Source organism: Sturnus vulgaris, chromosome 1 (assembly GCF_052056855.1).
Source record: "Sturnus vulgaris isolate bStuVul1 chromosome 1, bStuVul1.hap1, whole genome shotgun sequence".
Taxonomy (NCBI): domain Eukaryota; kingdom Metazoa; phylum Chordata; class Aves; order Passeriformes; family Sturnidae; genus Sturnus; species Sturnus vulgaris.
In genome coordinates, this window is record NC_142243.1 from 45,840,581 (window position 1) to 45,861,325 (window position 20,745).

General features: G+C 38.5%; 1 protein-coding gene across 25 annotated transcripts in view; it reads left to right on the forward strand.

The window, feature by feature from the left end:
- Positions 1 to 20,745, forward strand: part of ULK4 (unc-51 like kinase 4) — a 227,023-nt gene that overhangs the window by 42,795 nt on the left and 163,483 nt on the right. For 20 of the 25 annotated variants that reach the window (XR_015803985.1, XR_015803992.1, XR_015803997.1 and 17 more), the window contains 2 exons: positions 11,192 to 11,353; positions 18,072 to 18,254. Coding sequence is in view for 20 of the 25 variants with exons in the window: in XM_088165595.1 (XP_088021721.1) it covers positions 11,192 to 11,353; positions 18,072 to 18,254 (345 nt within the window). In the remaining 5 variants the exon portion in view is untranslated. The remainder of the gene's footprint in view (positions 1 to 11,191; positions 11,354 to 18,071; positions 18,255 to 20,745) is intronic. The other 5 variants (XM_088165616.1, XM_088165620.1, XM_088165612.1 and 2 more) reach the window with 1 other exon arrangement.

The window sequence follows — 20,745 nt, forward strand, 5'->3', positions numbered from 1 at the left end:
CAAGTACATCTTGTGCACTTCTACACTTTTTGTGGGGATGCTCATTTGTAATGTAGATAGATATATTTTTAAAACAGGCTTGAAGCTGTAACTACACAGAACTTTAGGATGGAATGGACCTCTGGAGGGCATCTAATCCAACCTCCTGTTCACAGTAGGTCTAAATAGATCATATTGCTTAGAGACATCTGTTTAAGTCTTGAATGTCTCTAATAATTATGGTCCCACAATCTCCCTGAGCAATGCCTGCACCTCCTTAATAGGAAAGAGTTCTTACTTGTTTATGGTTGGAGTTTTCACTTCTGGCCATTGTCTCTTGTCCTGTGGCTGTGCAACTCTGCAAACATTTTTCACCAACTTTTCTTTATTACAAGATAAGCTTTGGATTTCTATATTAATAATTTCTAAAAAATTATACATAATTACATAATGAATTAATTGTAATTGTTCTAAGCCCAGTTGTGAGTTAAGTAAATTTTACTTCAGGCTGTTTTCTGGAGTGATTATGGCATATTGTCTCAGTATTTATGAAAATGGCAAACTAACTTTTTGTAATAAGGTCTGAACTACCACAGTACATTGTATATGCGTTATAAATATTCACTTCTAGTTTATATTGCCAGTTAAGAAGCTTTATTTAATATATTTAGTAAAAATTCAAGAAAATAAAACCAGTTCATGTCATTCAGTACTAAGGTTTATATAGTTTTGAATTTTGTAAGCTAAGTTCACTGTTCTTGAGTTTTATTATGAACTACTCTGAAGTGTTCTTGGACTTCCTAAGTTTTATCAGATTTGTCATTATCAAAGCAGAATTGCCCTCTGCAACAGAACAGTAGAACAGGAAGAAGTTTGAAATATGTGTGTGTCTCTTTTATTTGCTTATAAAGGAAAAAAATGTTCAGAAAATGCAGGTAGTGTCATTTCCTCATATCTTCTGTGACTGAAAATCTAAGTGACAAAAACCTGTATGGGTCAGTGAAAGGAGTTTAGGGTGATGGAAGTAGAAGATTGGGAAAGTCTTTTATCTGTAGGGGAACACAAGTTCAGATTTCCTGCATTTCAGTGTTGTTAACTTGAGATAGAAGCTGATTTTCAACTCAGGCAAAGAACAGTTGAGTTCAATTATGTGTCAAAGTAAGGGAATTGAATTATCATAAATAAGTAAATGATAGGCTTGATTTGACATGTTTAGTCTTGGTATAGTGTTGCAGTCTGTCAGAATGCACGTAGTAAACATTCTGATATTTATTTGCTAATCTTTTCCAACAACTATTTCCAACAGTGAAACAAAATGCCTGTTCCAGGCATCTGTATTTGTTTAAGTTCAACTTCTAAATGTTTGTGTGCAGTCTCTAAGATAGGAAGGTCCTGATTTCTACTGCTCAAGTTATAGCTGTTAGAGTTCCTATGTTATCCAGTCATGGAAGATACTTTGTGTTTCAGAAAGGATATCTGTATTTAATACTGAGTACATAATGCTAATGTGACAACTATTTTCCTTTTAGGCATTTTGCTTCATTCATTCAAAACTGCTTTGCTAAAGTTCCCCTTATATACTTGATTCTCAATGGATCATCCTGTCTCTGATTGGAATTTTGTCATTGACTCTGCATATATTTTTACTCTTTATTATATTTAAGGTTCAATCTACTCTTAACTAAGTGAAATCTTCGCTTTAGTTTCTGTTTTACATTTGCTTCTATTCAGTCAATCCTTTCACCTTTTTGCTTCTCTGATTTATCCCTTACATTTGCCCCTCCCTTCAGATCCTCCCTAGTCTTAGAACTGATAATCTTTCCTATATCCAAACCACATTTTGATGTGTTTTATAATTTTTCTTCTCTGATTCGGTCTGGATTGTGTTTCTTGGATGAGGTGTCTCACTGAAACTATACAATGAATTAAGAAACTTTGTGCAAGCTTCCTTTTTAGTCTTCCTGAGAATGGAACCATTGAAAAATCCTTCAGAAAGTTGGTGTCTGTCCATTTCTGCTCACAAATGGCATGCAAATATAAAATACACAATTACATGCAATTTAAGTCATAACTTCATAGAATCTCAAAAAAATATATACAGGCAATACACTTGCATGGATAACTGAATATACGCATATTAGCTGTATCTGGCTTTTAAAAGGTGCATAACCCTCTCATTTTATGGAGTGGCACATGAAGAATATATTTGAGTCAGAAATAGCAAATGAGTTGATGAAGGATAATTTTGTTTCTTAGATGTGCAAGGTACTGTGTAAGCAAGATTTTTAATAAATGAGATCTTGCTAGAAAGCTATATAGTGCACATTTCCCTCTTCTGTATAGACTTCTTCCTTTATGAGGGAGCAAGATGTAAGTCTGAGGGCTTTGGTTCTGAAAAAATGAGTAATTTTAATAATAAAAGAAATCTTTAAAAAAATAATTGCCCATGTGTAATGTAAGTTCATATGTTTTATAATGTATATTCTTAGCCAGAACTGTTCCTTGATGGAAAATTTGCAGGAGAAAGCAGAATTTTGATGAGAGGAGAATAAAATCATAACTGTTTTCTCAGAATCATGAATGCTTTGGAGGCTACAGCTTTACTTCATTAAGTTTTATTTGCAGGTTTTTATTCTGTTTTCTTAGATCTTAGAGGAAGAAGTGTATTTAGAAGTTGATTAAGAACTACGTGGAATGCAGTGTTACTTCCTAAATCCTTTAGCTTTCAATGTTTTTTTTATCAGTATTATGCTCAAGTGTTACTCAAGTGTATATATCTATATTTAGTATAATATAAGATCATAGAATGTCCAAGTTGGAAGAGACTCATAGAGACCTTCTCCTGTCCTGAACAGGGCATACTAAGAGTCACACCATGTGCCCGAGGTGTTTTCCAAGCTTCTCTTGAACTCTGTCAGGCTCAGTGCTGTGATTACTTCCCTGGACAGTCTGTTCCAATGCTTGACCACCCTATGTGTGAAAAAACCTTTTCCTGATATCCAGCCTAAACCCTCCCTGACACAGCGTCTTGCTGTTCCAATCACTGATGACCACAGAGAAGAGATCAGTGTCTGCCCCTCCTCTTCCCCTCAGGAGGAAGCTGCAGACTGCAGTGAGGTCTCCTCTCAGTCTCCTCCAGGCTGAAGAGACCAAGTGACCTCAACCACTCCTCATACGGCTCCCCCTCATGGCCCTTCACGATCTTCATTGTCCTCCTTTGGATCTCTCTGACAGCTTAATGTATTTTTTACATTGTGGCACCCAAACCTGCCCCCAGCACTCGAGGTGAGGCCGCCCCAGTGCAGAGCAGAGTGGGACAATCCCCTCCCTTGCCCGGCTGGTGATGCTGTCCCTGATGGTCCCCAGGACATTTGGCCCTCCTGGCTGCCAGGGCACTGCCAACTTGTATTAAACTTGTCATCATCCAGGACCCCCAGGTCTTTTTTTCCACAGGGCTGCTCTCCAGCCTCTCATTCCCCAGGCTGTCCATACATCCAGGGTTGTCCCAACACAAGTGCAGGATCTGGTACTTGCCCTTCTTGAACTTCATATGATTGGTGATTGCCCAAACCTCTTAATTTGCTTAGGTCTCTCTGCAGGGCCTCTCTGCCTTCAATGGGGTCAACAGCTCCTCGCAACTTAGTTTTGTCACTAAACCTACTTTCAGAGGATCATAAAATATTTTATCCTAACTTTTAATAAAATTAAGTTATGCTATGTTTTGGTAGCAAGTTAGTTAACATAGTAACTGTAACTTCAGTGCTTCCAAAATTTTTGCTGCACTGTTAAATTTATAACAGTCAGTTAAAATATGCTGTAGATTCAGTTATATCAAAAAAATGGAAGTAGATTTTAAAATAATGTTGATTTACCTCCGCCTGTGCCTGCCCTCACCCCCCCACCCCACCCCTTGCCATTAAAATGGAAAAACTTGATTAAAAGGAGTTTTCTTTTTATCCTTCTGGTATTGGCAATTTCACTCAAGGCTCTTTTTCATTAAGCATCCCTGACTTCACTGGAAACAGATATGTCTGCAAGTGTTCAACATGACTGAAAATTAGAAGCTTTATAAAATTAGTTGAAATCTAAGCCCATTGAAAATAAAGTATGTGCTTCTTTTTTTTATACAGTTCTATTCATAGTTTTAGATTTCATGCAGTTCATGATGTACACAGAGGGTTACTGATATATGGAACTGCTTTACTCGTATCTTTAAGATCCATTTCTGTTTACTAAAATAGCTTATGTCCTGGTAACATCACTGGATGACTCAAGAATCACAAGAATCACAAGAAAACAATGTTGGAAGAGACCTTCAAGATCACAGAGTCCAACCTGTTTCCTGATACCTCAACTAAACCGTGGTACCGAGTGCCACATCCAGTCTTCTTTTAAACACATCTAGAGATGGTGACTCCTCCACCTCCCTGGGCAGATCATTCCAGTACTTTATCACTCTTTCCAAGAAAAACTTTTTCCTAATATCTAATCTATATTTCCCTTGACGGAGCTTAAGACTGTGACCTCTGGTTCTGTCAGTTGCTGCCTGGAGAAAGAGACCAACCCCCACCTGACTACAACCACCTTTCAGGAAGTTGTAGAGAGTGATAAAGTCACGTCTGAGTCTCCTTTTCTCCAGGCTAAACACCCCCAGGTCCCTCAGCCGTTCCTCACAGGGCTTGTGTTCCAAGCCCCTCACCAGCCTCGTTGCCTCCTCTGGACGCTCTCAAGTGTCCCAAGATCCTTCCTAAACTGAGGGGCCCGAACCTGAACACAGCACTCAAGGTGTGCCCTCACCAATGCCAAGCACAGGGGAAGAATGTCCTCCCTGCTCCTGCTGGCCACACTATTCCTGATACAGGCCAGGATGCCATTGGCCTTCTTGGCCACCAGGGCACACTGCTGGCTCATGTTCAGTCGACAGTCAACCAGGTCCCTTTCTGCCTGGGCACTGTCCAGCCACACCGTCCCCAGCCTATAATATTGCAGAGGGTTATTGTGGCCAAAATGCAGGAGTCAGCACTTGGACTTATTGAACTTCATCCCATTAGACTCTGCCCATTCATCTAAACATTCCAGGTCTTCCTGCAGAGCTCTCCTACCTTCCAAGAGATTGACACATGCTCCCAGCTTAGTATCATTTGCAGATTTACTGATGAAAGACTCCATACCCTCATCCATGTCATCAGTAAAATATTGGACAGGACTGGTCCCAGCACAGACCCCTGGGGGACACCACTGGTGACTGGTCCCAGCTGGATGCAGCACCATTCACCACCATTCTCTGGGCCCAGCCAAACAGCCAGTTCTTAACCCAGCAAAGAGTGCTCCTGTCCAAGCTGTGGGCTGCTTTTCCAGGAGTATCCTATGGGAGACGTGTGAAAGTCTTTGCTGAAGTCCAAATAGACAGCATCCACAGCCCTTCCTGCATCCACCAGGCAGGTCACCTGGTCATAAAAGGAGACCAGGTTGGCCAAACATGACCTATCCCTCCTAAACCCATGCTGGCTGGGTCTGATACCCTGGCCATCCTGTAGATGCTGCATAATGACACTCAGTATAAATCACTCCATTATCTTGCCAGGTACTGAGGTCAGGCTGACTGGTCTAGGATTACTAGGATCTTCCTTCCCACCCTTTTTGTGAATGGGTGTCACATTGGCCAGCTTCCAGCCATCTGGAACCTCACCAGTGAGCCAGGACTGTTGGTAAATGATGGAGAGGGGCTTCACAAGCTCATCTGCCAGCTCCCTAATCACCCTGGCATGGATTCCATCTGGTCCCATGGATTTGTGAATATCCATGCATCTCAGAAGTTCTCTGACTGCCTCCTCTTGGATAACGGGTTATGGATATATGGGTTATATCCTCTTGGATAATGGATAATGTTCCCTGGCACCATCAACCAACCCAAGAGGACAGTTGTCCTGGGGACAAGCTGTCTTCCCACTAAAGGCCGAGGCAAAGAAGGCGTTAAGCACTTCTGCCTTCTCCTTATCTGCAGTCACTAGGTTCCCTCTCTCATCCAGTAAAGAACGAAGGTTGGTCTTACCCTTCCTTTTACCATTAATATATTTGTAAAAACATTTTTTATTCTCCTTTATAGAAGTTGCCATTTTAAGTTCAAACTGAGCTTTGGCCTCCCTAATTTTTTTCTTTTAATTTTTTTTTTTTTTTTTTTACATGCTCTAGAAGCCCTCTTAAATACTTTCTGAGAGACCTGACCCTCCTTCCAAAGATGATATATCCTCTTTTTATTCCTAAGTTCCTTCAAGACCTCCTTGCCTATCCAGGCTGGATGTTTGCCTCATCGACTCATCTTTTGGCACACAGGGACCGTGTGTTCCTGTGCCCACAAGATCTGTTTTGAAGCACGCCCACCTATCCTGGGCTCCTTTGTTTTTAAGGACTGCTTCCCAAGGAACTCTTTGAATAAGTCTCCTAAGTAAGCCAAAGTCTGCCCTCTGTAAATCCAGTGTAAAAGTCTTATTGATGTTCCTCCTGATATCACCAAATATGGAGAATTCTCTAATTTCATGATCACTGTGTCCCAAGTTGCTTCCAACCACCACACCTCCCACCAGCCCATCTCTATTTGAAAACAGCAAGTCTAACATAATCCCTCCCCTGGTGGGTCTGCCCACCAGCTGTGACAAAAAGTTGTCCTCCTGTGTTGGTTTGAAAGTAAAACCAGTGCGAGACTCCAAGTCAGTAATACAATTTAATAGGAGAAAAGAGAAAAAATAAAATACATGCAATAATATAAAAGAAACAACCACCGACACAGTCAGAAATACAACCTGAGACCCTGTCAGTCAGGGTGTTGGTAGCAGTCCGTATAAATGGTGGCTGCAGTCCTCCTGGATGACAGATGTGGTTCTGTTGAAGCAGTGCTCCTGTAGAAGGTGCAGTTTTCCTCCGAAGATCCAGCGATGATGTGGAAAAGGTCCGACTTTCCTCTGGGATCCAGTAGAAAGGTCTGCCTTCGCGTCCCAAACCCCAGTTTTTTATCTAGGTAGGAAAGGCTTGGCTCCTGCCCCTGGCTGGGGCATCTCCCAATGGGGTGATGTAATCTCATCAGTCACACAATAGGACTTAATGGCCCATTAACAGAATATATCTTCTGGAGGAAGGATGGGTTGTGAATAGATAACGATGATCATCCCCTGATCTTATCAGATGGCACATCAGCAGAGGATATCTCCCACAGAGATAAGGATCACCACCCCTCCCACATTTTAACAGATGGTGATAGAATACACATTTTTGCATTGTAGCCCAGGACACCTCCATACACTCTAAAAATTTCCTGGACTGCCTCTTTTCTGCTGTAGTAGGTTCCCAGCAGATGTCTGGTAGGTTGAAGTCACCTACAAGAACAAGGCCTGGTGATCCTGAACCAGTACCTAGCTGCTTATAGAATAAGTTGTCCGCCTCTTCTTCCTGACTGGGTGGACAATAACAGACTCCCAGTAGGCTGTCAGCCTTTCTGGCTTTCCCCTTAATTCTTACCCACAGGCATTCAACTCCATCTTCATTAGTTTCAATAACCATGGCAACAAAAACCTCCATAATATAAAGGGACCCCCTCCACCTCTTCTCCTTTTCCTCTCTCTTTTGAAGACGTTGTAGCCATCCAGTGCAGTGCTCCAGCTGTGTGAGTCATCCCACCATGTTTCTGTGATGGTAACTACATCATAGCTCTGCTGTTGTACCATGGCCTCCAGCTCTTCTTGTTTGTTACCCATGCTCCATACACTGGTATACATGCACCTCAGCTGGGCTACTGACTTCACCCCTAGCTCAGGCTTATCACCCTTGAGCCTGCTTTCAGACAGCGCAGCTGCATCCCCTTCCCCCTTCAAACATAGTTTAAAGCCCTCTCAACAAGGTCTGCGAGTTCATGAGCTAAAAACCTTCTGCCCTTAACAGAGAGATGTAGCCCATCTGGTTCCAGGAGAGCAGGTGCCATAAAAGTTGCCCCATGTTGAAAGAATCCAAAATTTTGCCGCTGACACCAACCCTTGAGGCACTTGTTAATGATGTGAGTTCACCTATTTCTTTGATCATTTTTCTCTGCCACCAAGGGGACTGAGCAGAACACTACCTGTCCTCCTATCCTGTCAACCACTTGACCCAGTGCCCTAAGGTCCCTTTTAATCGCCTTGACACTCATCTTTTCAATCTCATCACTGCCAGCCTGGAGTATCAGCAGTGGGTAATAATCACAGGGCTGAATCAGCCCATGAAGTCTCTCAGTGATATTTCGTACCCAGGCCCCAGGGAGGCAGCAGTCCTCCCTGTGGGATGGTTCGGGTCAACATATGGGGCCCTCTGTTCCCCTCAGAAGGGAATCACCCACTACGATTGTCCTTCTTTTCTTCTTGATGTTAGAGAGGGTAATCCATTTTTTAGATGACTCATAATTGGGAGGTTCACTAGACAGAAAATTTTCTTCTGCATCCTCTGGCTGACCGTCTAGATCCAGGGCCTCATACCTATTCTAAAGTGGCACCTGGGTAGGGGATGGGGGATGGGATGAATTTTTATTATTACCTCCCCGAGCAGGAATGCATTTCCACTCCCTTTCATCTACCAGGTGCCCTTCTACCACGTGAGAGGCATATGAGTTCTCTGACTCTTGGTGGGCCTCCCTTGAAGATGTAAGGACCGAACTCCACCAGTCTATTTCCCTTTCACTATCCCTGATACTCCTTAATCTTTCAATTTCCTCCCTAAGCTTGGCCACCAGCAAAAGGAGGTCGTTCACCTGTTCACACCGTAGGCAGGCCTCCTCCACAACACCCCCTGAAACCACTGATAACTCAAACACTCCAGGCAGGAATGGGTCTGTACAGATGCATCCTTTTTGGAGGGCTCCACTTGGTCACGAACACTTATACCAACCACAGATTTTGACCGAGTTTAAACCATTACTAGAAGAAAGCCCAAAATCAAGCAGCCAACAGAAACACCTCAAACAACACACAGCACACCCAACTAGCAAGAAGACCTGCAACCCTGCCTGCTTTTCCTGCCTGCACTTAATGCTGTGTCCACACCCTTGTTTGCTCGCTCCGGGTTGCTACGCTCCCCAGAGGCCCAGAGGTCACTCAGGAACAAAGGAAGCTCCACCTCCCGTTCCTGAATGGCTCACAATGCAAGCCTTTAGTTAAGAGGCCAAATATTAGTTTAGGTCAGGCTTCCCTTGAACACAGCTAATTAAGCAGAAGATGGCAAAAGCCTCGTTGCTTAGATAGTGCTCAGGAACAGGTACCAGAGGAGCAGAAATGGAAGGTCCCAGGTGGCAGCAAATAGAATTACTTTGGCAGCATCATTGAGCTTTTAGAGCACAGTGATGATGCATGATCATTTTCTAGTCAAAGTAGCAGGACAGTCTGGAACAGGGCGTAACTCATCCCATCAGTGGCTGAAAGGAAATAAAGCACATCATCAGGACCAAATTTTGTAAAGAAAAGCTGTAATTGCATCTGGAATTTTTTTAGCTATTGATAACTGTTAATAGTTTAGTTATAGTTAATTTCTTAATTGTAGTAGCTATTAATAATAGCTATTAGCTGCTATATATTGCTTTGATTAATTAATGGGATTATAGTTAATTTATTAAGTGTTTATGCCTGCTTAACTTAGGAGTAGAGTCCCAATTGGCAGTCTTAATAATCACTTCATATATGAGAGACTTAACTTGACAATTATGTTTCAGTTATGAATTTAATTGTTATATGCATCATTTTAGTAAATTTGATAAATGCATGTATTTTTACCCTAACTGTACCCCCCCAAAAAGACTGAAATGCAGAAGTATAATTCACAGAAAAAAATACTAAAACTGAACATTATTTGTAAAATGTTTTCAGAATTTTAATTTTGATAAACATGTATGAGTATCTGTGTATTTAGGTCTTTAATAGGTCAAAATAATGCAACATTTTACAGTAATCAAAACTGTAAAAAGAGAGAAGCCCAAATTTTCTTTGGATTTATGGCTGCAAATAAGAAAGAAGATCACAGAAATCAGTGAAGTTTTTATATGAGTGTAACCACTTTAGATGGAAATTGACTTTGGTATTTCTGTTAAATATTTTGAGTAGCGCTGCAGTTCTTTGAAAGAACAGGAAGGATTATCATGAAAATGATGAATAAAGCCTTTCTTTTTCTTTTCTTTTTTGACAGCATTATACTAGAGTTTCCAAATATTTCTACATCTAAAATCTATATTTTAGCTCTCCTAAATCAGTAGAAGGAAAAGTGGATGTTAAAGATATTTTTAATGAAGTATAAGTTCTCCCCTTCTGTAAGGCTTTTGTATTACTTTCTGAAATGTTTTATTGTCATTACTCACAGTTGTTGGTGGTTCTGATTGTAAAAATGACTGTCAGAAATCCATAGCTTAGTCGGCTAAAATAGTGATCAGTTTAAGAAAGAAAATTAGATATTATGATGAATTATTTGTGAAGCCAGACTATAAGGAAAAATTGAATTATAAAAATTACATACAAATTTATTCTTGCTGAATTCAAGATGCTATTTAAGAAAGTGTTGAAAGACTTCACTTTTTTTGTAGTCTAAGACTGAGATGAGGTGAGACAATGCAGAGCCAAAGTAACACCAGCAATGTATCCTCCAGTTCTGTTAAAGACTCTGATTTTAAGTGAAAATTATTTGATTAGTACTAAAAACATGAGGGATTGAGAATCTCATATGGAAATTTAGGACTTCTTGTAGTGAGACCTCTGCTGAATAAAGAGGGTTTAATGTATTTTTTTTTCCTAATGTAACTGAATATCTCGTAATTGTGCTGTTCAGAGCATGTTCTAGTAATGAGTGTTGACACAAAGGCATTCATTTATAAGGCACTGATCTTGGAACACCTCTAACATAACAAAAGCTTTTCATTTGTAATGACTGCATTTAATTTGGGGTGATTATTTGGAGATGAAAAGTTTTGTATTAAATTATACTTGTATTAAATTGTCTTTGTAGTAGAAGAGCAAGTGGGAGGAAGTAGGATCTGTGAATGTAACTTTGTCATCAGGTGAGGTTTCTTGAAAACTTAGTTTTGCAAGTATGAAAAAGAATCAAGAAACCACACCAAGACAATATATATTGAATAAAATGTGGACATAGGCAGTAATTTGCAAAGAAATTGCAAACATTTGCAAATGTCTTTTCCTTCTTCTCCTTCCTATAGGAAGAACGGGTAGTGAACCATTTAGCAGCAAAGATAATTGAAAATGTTTGTACTACTCGCTCGTGCCATGCACAAGGATTTATTACAGGAGAAATTGGACCTGTCTTATGGTACCTTTTCACACATTCTACAGGAGATTCTTTGAAGATAACTCCTATTTCAGTAAGGAATTTCCTTTTGTGGTAGTGCAATGCTTTGGCGTTTAGTCTGAAAAACCTTCTGATTTGGAACTGAAATATGTTTGAGTGTGTTTGCTGTATGTTTATGTTTTTTAATTTTCAGACGGCATTAAAATATATTTGAAAAATTTTTGAAATTGAAAAATGCATTTATTACAGTTCAGTGCTTATGAATAGTTTTTATGATTCATAATTTTCCAGAACATGTATTTCCTTATTGAGTTATGTTAAAAAAGTTTAAACTTTCAAAGAAACTATTAAATTCTTGCAAAATTGAAATTTCTCTTTTTGTATGATGTTTCAAGTAAGAATTGTTTATTCTCTTTATCATAGACTTGTTTACAAAACTTGGTTGAATTAATCACATTTCTTTTTATGAAATTGTCGGGGTCTAGTCTTTGCCCTGAAATTTTAAGGCAATATAGAATGATAACAAGACAAATAGAGTGATGACACGCAAGCAGAAGGTTTGGAACAAAAGGATTTATGAGGTGGAAAATACTTAGTAGAACTGTGAGTTTAACTGTATCTCTTGGACTTATTGCAAGAGTGTGTAGTGACAGGACATGGAGGGATGAATTCAAACTTAAAGAAAATAGGTTTTCATTCGATATTGGGAAAAATATCTTTATTCTGAGGGTGGTGAGGCACTGGCACAGGTTCCTCAGAAAAGTTGTGGCTGCCCCACTCCCTGGCAGTGTTCATGGCCAGGTTGGATGGAGCTGTTGCATTCCAAATGGAAAATGGTAGTGTCACTGCTGTAGCAGTATGCATATAGACACATCTAGCATAAAGGTCATAAAGTGTTATTTTAAGTGTGGCCAAAGAGGTAAATGGTATAATAAATTTATAATTTTAAAAAATATATCTATTTATTGATTTTTTTTACTTTAGTGTGTATTTGTGGCAGAGTCTTGCCTGCAATATGAACAGCACGAATACTGGGAAAATGTCTTGACATTTTAGAACAGGAAACCTATTTAGTAAAATAAGTGTTAGAAAAACCTTTGCTCTGTAGCATCTGAAATTCTTGGCAAAAACAGCTTAGAACTTTCATGGGTAGAGAGTAGTCTGTCTCTAAATATATAAAGCATATGTGTTAGTTGTGCTATTAGTCTGCTTTGTTAGAAAGGGTCTTATGCTTAGATCACAACTGCATATATGGGAAAAGACAGGAGATAAGACATATAAAGTCTTAAGGAAATCTCCTTTACTTACTGACTTTTTAAAATAGCCTTCTTGATCCTCTCTTCTATCACTATTTTTCCTCTCTCCTATCACTATTTTTGCTATAAGGGTTGTTTTGTATCATGTGCTTTCTATTCTTGTCAATCATTAGACTGGGCAGTTGTTATTTGTTTGCTACTAGGTTGTAGTATTTTGGGGTTTTTTTAATCTCTAAACTCATGCTGGGAGTTCCTTCTTGTTTTTTCTGCTATCTGCTTGGAGAACTTTGATTTGTCATTTACCATCCTCTTGATTCCTACAACAGGCTTCCAGGGCCTGCTCCATTTGTAGGGGCCAGTTGGCCAATTATGCCTGTCTTGTGTACTGCAGTAAGCTACATATCCTGGAGAAACTAGCTATCTCAATTGCATTCAGACACTGAGCTAAAAAAGATCACCAGAGGAACTATCAGAGGGCTTTTTCTTTTTTTTTTTTCTTTTCCCCTCCTGAAAACTCAGTTTCTTCTTGGACAATATAGTATGGCTGAGGTGGGCAGAGTTTTTTTCCTGCTCAATAATATGCAGAAGTTACACATCTGATTGTCAGGAATAAACTTGTTATAAGTGGAGATTCACTACAGCTTTCTGCAGCAGTGGGCTCAGAGCTTACTATCATCCATGCCATATGGTTTGCTCACTTTGCCCTTGGATGAGTGCCAAGAGACTATGTTGAGAATCCAGGTCACTGAATCCTCCCAAGGCTATAAGGTTCAGGTGAACCACTAAGAAGCCTTTTCTTTGTCATAGTGTTTATGCTATGGATATCTAGGCTCTTTTAAGCACTACTGATGAGAAGAAAATTTTCCTGCTGGAAAAACGGGAAGGTAGAAAAAATGTGTAAGATGAAGCTAAAACCTGAAGAGCTCATTGTGGCCTAGTTTGCTCCCTTTTTTCCCCCCTTTTTTTGTTTTTCCTTTTGTGTCCATTGGTAGCTACCACTATGTACTGATCAGTGAGGCTTTATTAATTGCTCAGCGCAGTGGGACGGTGCTGGTGTTTGTGTGTTCTCTCCCGAGTGAGTAGACTGAAAGTATCACAGATTGTGAGTTCATCAGTTCCTTTACCTCTTGTTCCTGTAGGTGTGATACAGCAGCCTGATTTTTGTGGGCTTCTTGTTCAGCCAGGCCTGTTAAGTGCAGTGAGTTTTATTGCAATATTTATGCTCCAAAGCTGAATCATCTGGCACTCACAGGTTGGCACTGGAACTTGGAACAGCATTGGTTTTGCCCGGCTCTTACTTCCTGATTATTTTTCTTGTATTTGAAATCTTTGTAATATAAAACTTATTAGTCTTCAGAAGCTACTCTAGAAGCCTTCTTACAGATGACATCTGTAAGGATGAAGCAGTGTGCTTTAGGAGGTCATGATAGCTGCAATTACCAGAATTTCCTAGAGAAGCTCAGCTGATTTGTGGGACAAAAACAGTGTAGGTAAGAAAGATTTTTTTTTTTCATTCTGTTACCTTTTCTCTCTCAAAGTTGCTGAGCAATGTGTGCTTGGGTGTTGATGCCAGCATTTAAAAAAGACAACCAAGTTGAGTGTGTATGCTGAGATCTGCTAAGGCAAAAATTTCTTCAACATTTTGTGTGTATCTGTGGTATAAATGTACATATGGACAATAGAAACAAAACCATAATTGTTCCCAATTGATGTTTGTTTCCTGTGAAGGCAATAGGTAGTACTTACTTCCTGGAGGTAGTGCTTATACTTACTGAATTTTCAGTATTTACTGAATTTTCAGTCATGCTGGAGGTGGGGCTTGTTCCAAATTCATATATTGGAGAGCTTTGAATGAAAGCAGCTGTGAGAAGAGTTGCAAGAGTAAGACATTCACTGTTCTATAATCTTGGTGAAACTGCTTTCTTCTAGTTTTTCTGGTCTTCATGGAAATTATTGCTATCCATTTAGCTGAATTCATCTCCTTTTTTCAGTCAGATCATTTTGCACAAGTGTTCTTGGATCTGAACGGGTTCCCTGGCTTTTCCCCTCCACTTTTTTGGGGATTATCTCCTTTATCAGAAGACTCAGGTTTAGTACTTTTATATGAAGTGAATTGAACAAGGAAACTTCTAAAGTAGGATGCACTGAGGTGGTACTTTAATCCTTTTGCTGCTTTGTAGTGAAACACTAAAGTAAGAAGTAGATAAACTTATTACTCAATGCCTGATATAAGTCATGGTTATGTATTAATACTGCTATGGCATTTAGATATATAATCTTGACTTCATCTGATAACCATCAATTGATATTGAAATCTAGCGCAGAAAAATCTTTTCCCAGAAACTTTAAAGTTTATGGAGATTTTAGTGGTATGCTAATTAAAAAAAAATACGAATGTGTTCTCCAGCTATAGTGTACTGTATAATTTCTACATTCATTAAATTGTTGCTACAGATATGTAGGCATTTTTATCCTGGATGACCGCAAAAATTGACATCATCAGTGTTCCTATTTCATTTTATCATGCGGTCATTCCTGCCTTGTTTGAATGTATCCTGAAGAATTTATTCTTAACTGACATCTATATTGGAATGTAAAAATACATTTCTGTTAAGAAATACGTCTGTCATATCCTTACTTAGGATACTTACTTAGGAATTAGCAGTCTGTCTGCAAAGTGTATCAGCAGTAAGGGATTATGGAATTTTACTTATGATTATTTCAATCAGTAAAAAAATATATCAAGAAGTTTCTCTGTCTTTAGTCTCTGGAGTCAAGAAATGACACTTTACTTTGTCCTGACTGTCAGAGGTGGCAAACGGGGACTGGCTCAGTACTTTTTTCTCACTTTGGACTCCAACATGCCTCGGGTAAATATCACAGATTTTGCTTGTAGGAAAGCTGTGTCTTTTTATCATTTTGCTAGACTCAGAAAAAAAAATCTGTAAGATGTCAAAGCGATATTCTGACAAGTTCAGCAGCAGGAATAATATTTTCTTCCCAGTATACTGGAAGTTTTTTAATAAAAAAAAAAACTTAAAAAAAACCCCCAAAACGTAAAATTTTGTTTCTAAGAGATAACTTTTTCTGCTGGAAGAGAAGTAACAAAACATAAATCTCTTAAATGGAAACTAATTTGGGAAAGCTCAACACAGTCCTTTTGGGGATTTGGTTTATTTTGTTATTTTCTTAAGTAATTGGTATTGAATAGTTTCTTTCAGAAACTGTTGTGTATTGCAGATACTTTAGAGCATTCATTCTCAAACTTGAGAGAGTCATGGAAGATATCCTGAATGGGTGAATGTTACAGAGTCACATGTAGCCTGTAAGACTAGAAGGATAGGGCAGAGAAGATCATAGAATCCTTGAGTATCTCAGGTTGGAAATGACCAGTAGGAATCATGAGGCTGCTGAGAGAAAAGGTGCTGGTTAAGGCTGTGCAGAGAGCAGGGTGGAGAAGCCAATTCCAGGAGAGGTTCTGCTGAAGCCTTACTCTTGCTGAGAATACTTCATGTTCCAAGACTTTTCATGATATCACATGCTCAGGTCTGTGCCTGGAGATGATGATGTGAGCTCTACTCTTACATGTTTCATAGTTCATTTCCAATTCTTGCTCCACCACCTTTTGACGCATCTCCATCTGTTCTCTCCCAATATTGGATCTACTGAATTGATTTAGAGTGCTTTGTGCTCTATTCCACATTTAAATTCTGTCTTCTTTTCTGCTGAAGCGTTAGGTTCATTCATACAGCAGAGTATTATGTGACATATAAACGAAAGGGAATTTAAAGCTTCTCCCCTCGGCTATTGGTGGGCTGGAACTTTTCTGCTACTACAAAAACTGCAGTATTATCCTAGAAGACTATGAGACAGCCTATGATGTCTTTCCTATGTGATTTACCTGGAAGTAATTTGTTGGCCTGTGACTTATGGACACCTTTGTTTGGCAAGGTCTGTAGCAGAGATCTAAGGCAGTGGAAAATCTGCACACACCATATTAGCACACCAAGTTAGCTCCATGTTACTTTGGCACAGCCTGTCCCTAGGTCCCAGCAGTTCAGTGGTACTATGACCCTCAAGGATGTTTTTAGTGAATACGCATATCTCCTTCTCACTCACTTTGAAAACTCTGAATAGAAGTGAAGAGCTGGATTGTATCCTGGGGGAAACAGAGCATGCTCTACCATGCTCTACTAAGGAACTGAGATTGAGTGTCTGTGTTTTAAAAGAGGGTAAAAAAAATAAAAGAAGAAAACTAAAAGGCTGCAATTGATATGGTTCCTGGACCAGAAAGGACAAGGAAGAACAGGAGCAGAGTAGATGAACAGCATCAATAAAATATCTGTCAAGTTCATGGTTTACTGTCTTTTATACCTTTTTTCTTCTCCTTTCTTCTTTTCTAGTTTGTTTTGAGTAATGTTTCTATGCGCACTGGTGAACTGGACAGTTTCTGGGGTTCTTAAATGGAAAGCTTTTCTCTGAATCTCTGAATTCTGTGTAATTGACTATAGTTTCTCTTAAATGAGACCTTGAGTGCACAAGTAAACAGCAATTTATAAATATAGCTGGTCTGAAGAGAACAAAGAAATCGTAAATATTACCTACATTTCACAAAACTGAGTCATCTTTTTTCTGAAAACCAATTCAGATTTTCATGTGAATCCAATATTTGATATAAGCTGTTCTTCTATGCTAACAGTATATTCAGGCCAAAGAAAAAGAAATTTTTAAGGTTTAAAGAGTCTTATTTTCTTTATCTGGAGAGAACAAATGCAGTTGTAGTATCTTGGAGGTTGCATTTTCACGGGTATCAAAAGGAAATTGATTTGGAAATGAAGCTGCCCTGAAGGTTGTTTGGTAATGTTTGCTAGGATATAGCTAAATTAGTAGACACTGAACAGGCTTGAGCTCACTTAACTTGAGCAAGGTCAATATCTACATTTTCTATTAAAATTGTTTTAATCACTGATATTTGAAAATCAACCATTTGGAGAATAGTTTGCAACTATTATACTAACCACTGTTTCTTAATAAGTATCTAGATCTGATGTAGTATCTAGAGCCAAGGACAGACTTCAGAAAATGAAATACTGAAATACTGCATATCACATTATTGTCCAAGAGCAGGGAGAGAGAAGATGCCCACCTTTATGAGTGCCCGTAATTTCTGTGGTAATTTCTATGCCATGTCTGTATTTTCTCTCCCTGTACTCCTTTCTAGTACAGGGTTATCTGATGCTGTTTATATTCCATGCTTGACAAAAGACTCAAGCATGGGTTGTGATGCTCCATCATTATTGTTCTCTAGAGGAAAAGAGCAATGTGACTTTCTGATGTAGATATTGGTGTATATATTTGAATTTCAGCTGCACAGAGTGTATAGCAATATATTTAGAAGAATTCCAGAATTTTCTCCTAATATTTGTCTTATGAATTCCTTTCATTCCTAAACTATTGGAAAACTCACCACATGCTTTTATTTTCCATTCTTTTTCTTGAGATAATAGTCTCTTTTTTTTTTTTTCACTTTTATAGGCCTTATGCAGAATTACTCGTTCCTCACCTAATGTTTTCCAGAGTGTCATTGAAAAAGTGGGATTAACAGCTGTACTGAATTCCTTGGCAAATGGAATATGCAAAATTCAGCAGTACATGCTCACGATGTTTTCAGCAATGTTGTCATGTGGAATTCATCTACAGAGGCTAATTCAAGAAAAGGTTTGAGTTCAGATTAATATTTCACTGACATGGAATTTCATGGAAGGAGAGGTTAAAGTTGACACTGCTAGTGGTTTTGGGTTTTCAAAATATGTGTCAGTGACATTTGCATGTCTGAATAGCAGGCAATGAGTAATGTGTTTCTTTTATATATCTATTTGCTTAAAGTCTAAATTAAAAGGTGTATCGTTTTTCTTTCTCTCATATATCTTTGAGAAATGGTACTAATGGGTCTATAAATTGTTCCTGCAGCTAGGATTCAATCAATCTAGAATATCCTAGCATGACCTAAGTGATAATGGGCCCTAAGGAAAATCAGTAAGGAATCAGTAAAGACAGCTGTTTGACATAGCTCTTTTAGACATTTAAAAGAGAAAGTAAGGAGTGTCCTGGTTAAATCTGAAGCTGTACTTTATGCTCTCCTTAAAGGACCTTAGGCCAATTTGTAAGTGAAATATCTTGCATGAATTAGCATTTTAATACCTTAGGATTTTCTTTTTAGTATTACTGAATTAAACAACTGTTTTTGATATTTGTCTAATATATTTTTTGGTAGAAGTGGTTAGAAGTTTTCTGTGTTGATCCCCAAACTATTTTGTATTTAGAGAAAAAGTGTTTATTTTTTTGGCAATATATCTGCATATTTCATAAATGAAAGTAATAATCTCCCTCTGTTTGGAAAGAATAAAAGTCACAAAGAAATAGGAACTCTAGCTCTTGTTTCCCTACATATTGTTTAAACAATTATATTTAATTTAGAAAATAATCCCACCCATATGGCCTGAAATCATTCATTCTCTTCCTAAAATTCATTTCTGTAGCATGTAAAAATTGCCAGTGTGTTTTTGTGAGTGCATGTCATCTGGCCTTAAACTTTCCAGATCCCATAACAACAGCACTAACAGGTGGCAAATTGTCCTGTAATGTTGCACTGAAAGTGCACATTACTGTGAGTTGATGGTATAGACAGATGAGCATGGTCAAAACTTATTCACTTGAACATTCAGCAAAAGAATGCAATGTGCAACTAGCCTATGGCTACAGCATGATGTTTTCTGTGAAAAAAATCTTGTTTATATAGGACTTACATTGCTAAAAGAACTCCCATACTGATACTGAATTTCTTATGGACAATTGCTAGAATTCCCTTTCTGATACCGCGGTTCTTATGAACAATTGTAATCAAAATTTGCAGATTAGAAAACTGAAATAAGACAAACGTAGATATTCCTTTAGTAGCATGTATCAAACTAATGATAGAAGTGGGGATAGTGCCCAAAGCTGTAAGTAAAAAACACTGTACTGTAAAAACTGATGAAGTAGGTCTCGTTCTACTGCACATTTGGTAACTGTACTCACATTACAGCTCAGACAAACTTAAATCTCATAGAATGGGGGAATTTTTGGAATGAGATTAGCTCAGTTGGTTGGAGCCTGGTGGTAATAACACTGAGGTTGTTGGTTCAATCCCCATCCAAGCCATTCACTTAAGAGTTGGACTTGATCCCTTCCAACTCAGAATGTTCTGTGATCTGAAAATTAGATTGTAGGATTTTGGAAGCTGAAACTAAATTTCTATTTTTCTTGAATAGAATCTAAAAATACAAACATGCTCCTGTATTGAACTACCAGGTGCTGTCGCATCACATGGAGCAGTATTATTTTAGAGCTGAAAATGGAATTTAATAGTCCATGCACTTTTCAGTATTTCATGCTCATGATGCACAAACCCACCTTAATGAGAGAAAGGAAGATTGAGTAGTGTTGGCCTACAGATTATTTTGCGTTCTAGAAAGTTCTTGTTTAGTTCAGCTTAAGAGGCAGAAGGACCTCAGTGTCACAAAGAAGGTACTGACAAGGAAGTGACTATCTGCTTAATACAGGCACAAACAACATATTAAAAGATACTTAAAGCTAGAAATTCGAGATGGAGATAATTTAGCTTTGTGTATGTTATCTGGAAATACCCTTAGCTTGTAAGCCTTCAGACTTCTCTTGTTTTCTTCAGTCTTCAAGAACAGCAATAAAAACCAGTTATAAAACAAAAGCCAGAAATGCAGTTTTATGATCATCTACACTAATACAAAACTTCAGAGAGCTATAATAGCCAAAAGGGACTGGGCTTTGTCCCCTTCTGATACAGCGACTTTCTGTTTTAGTTTCCTGTTCTGGAAACTAAAATAGTTGAAATGATGTTTTTAAAATAAAGCTGGAAAAAGAACTCAAAATCAAAAATCTTGAACACATTATAGCAGTAGATTAAAAAAACCCCATTGCTAATTACTTTCATCTGGCTGTCAAGATTCACCTTTGGATGAGTGAAATCAGTCACAGCTTTTTGAATGCACTTACGTTCTTCCAGAGATCAGATAATGGGGCAGAATGTTTTTTATTTGGTTTCTTTTTTCCTCAACTAGTCATAAGTAAAATTATTCAAATACTTACAGCAATATATTTTCACAACTGCATTGTAAATATAAGCATTGTCCTT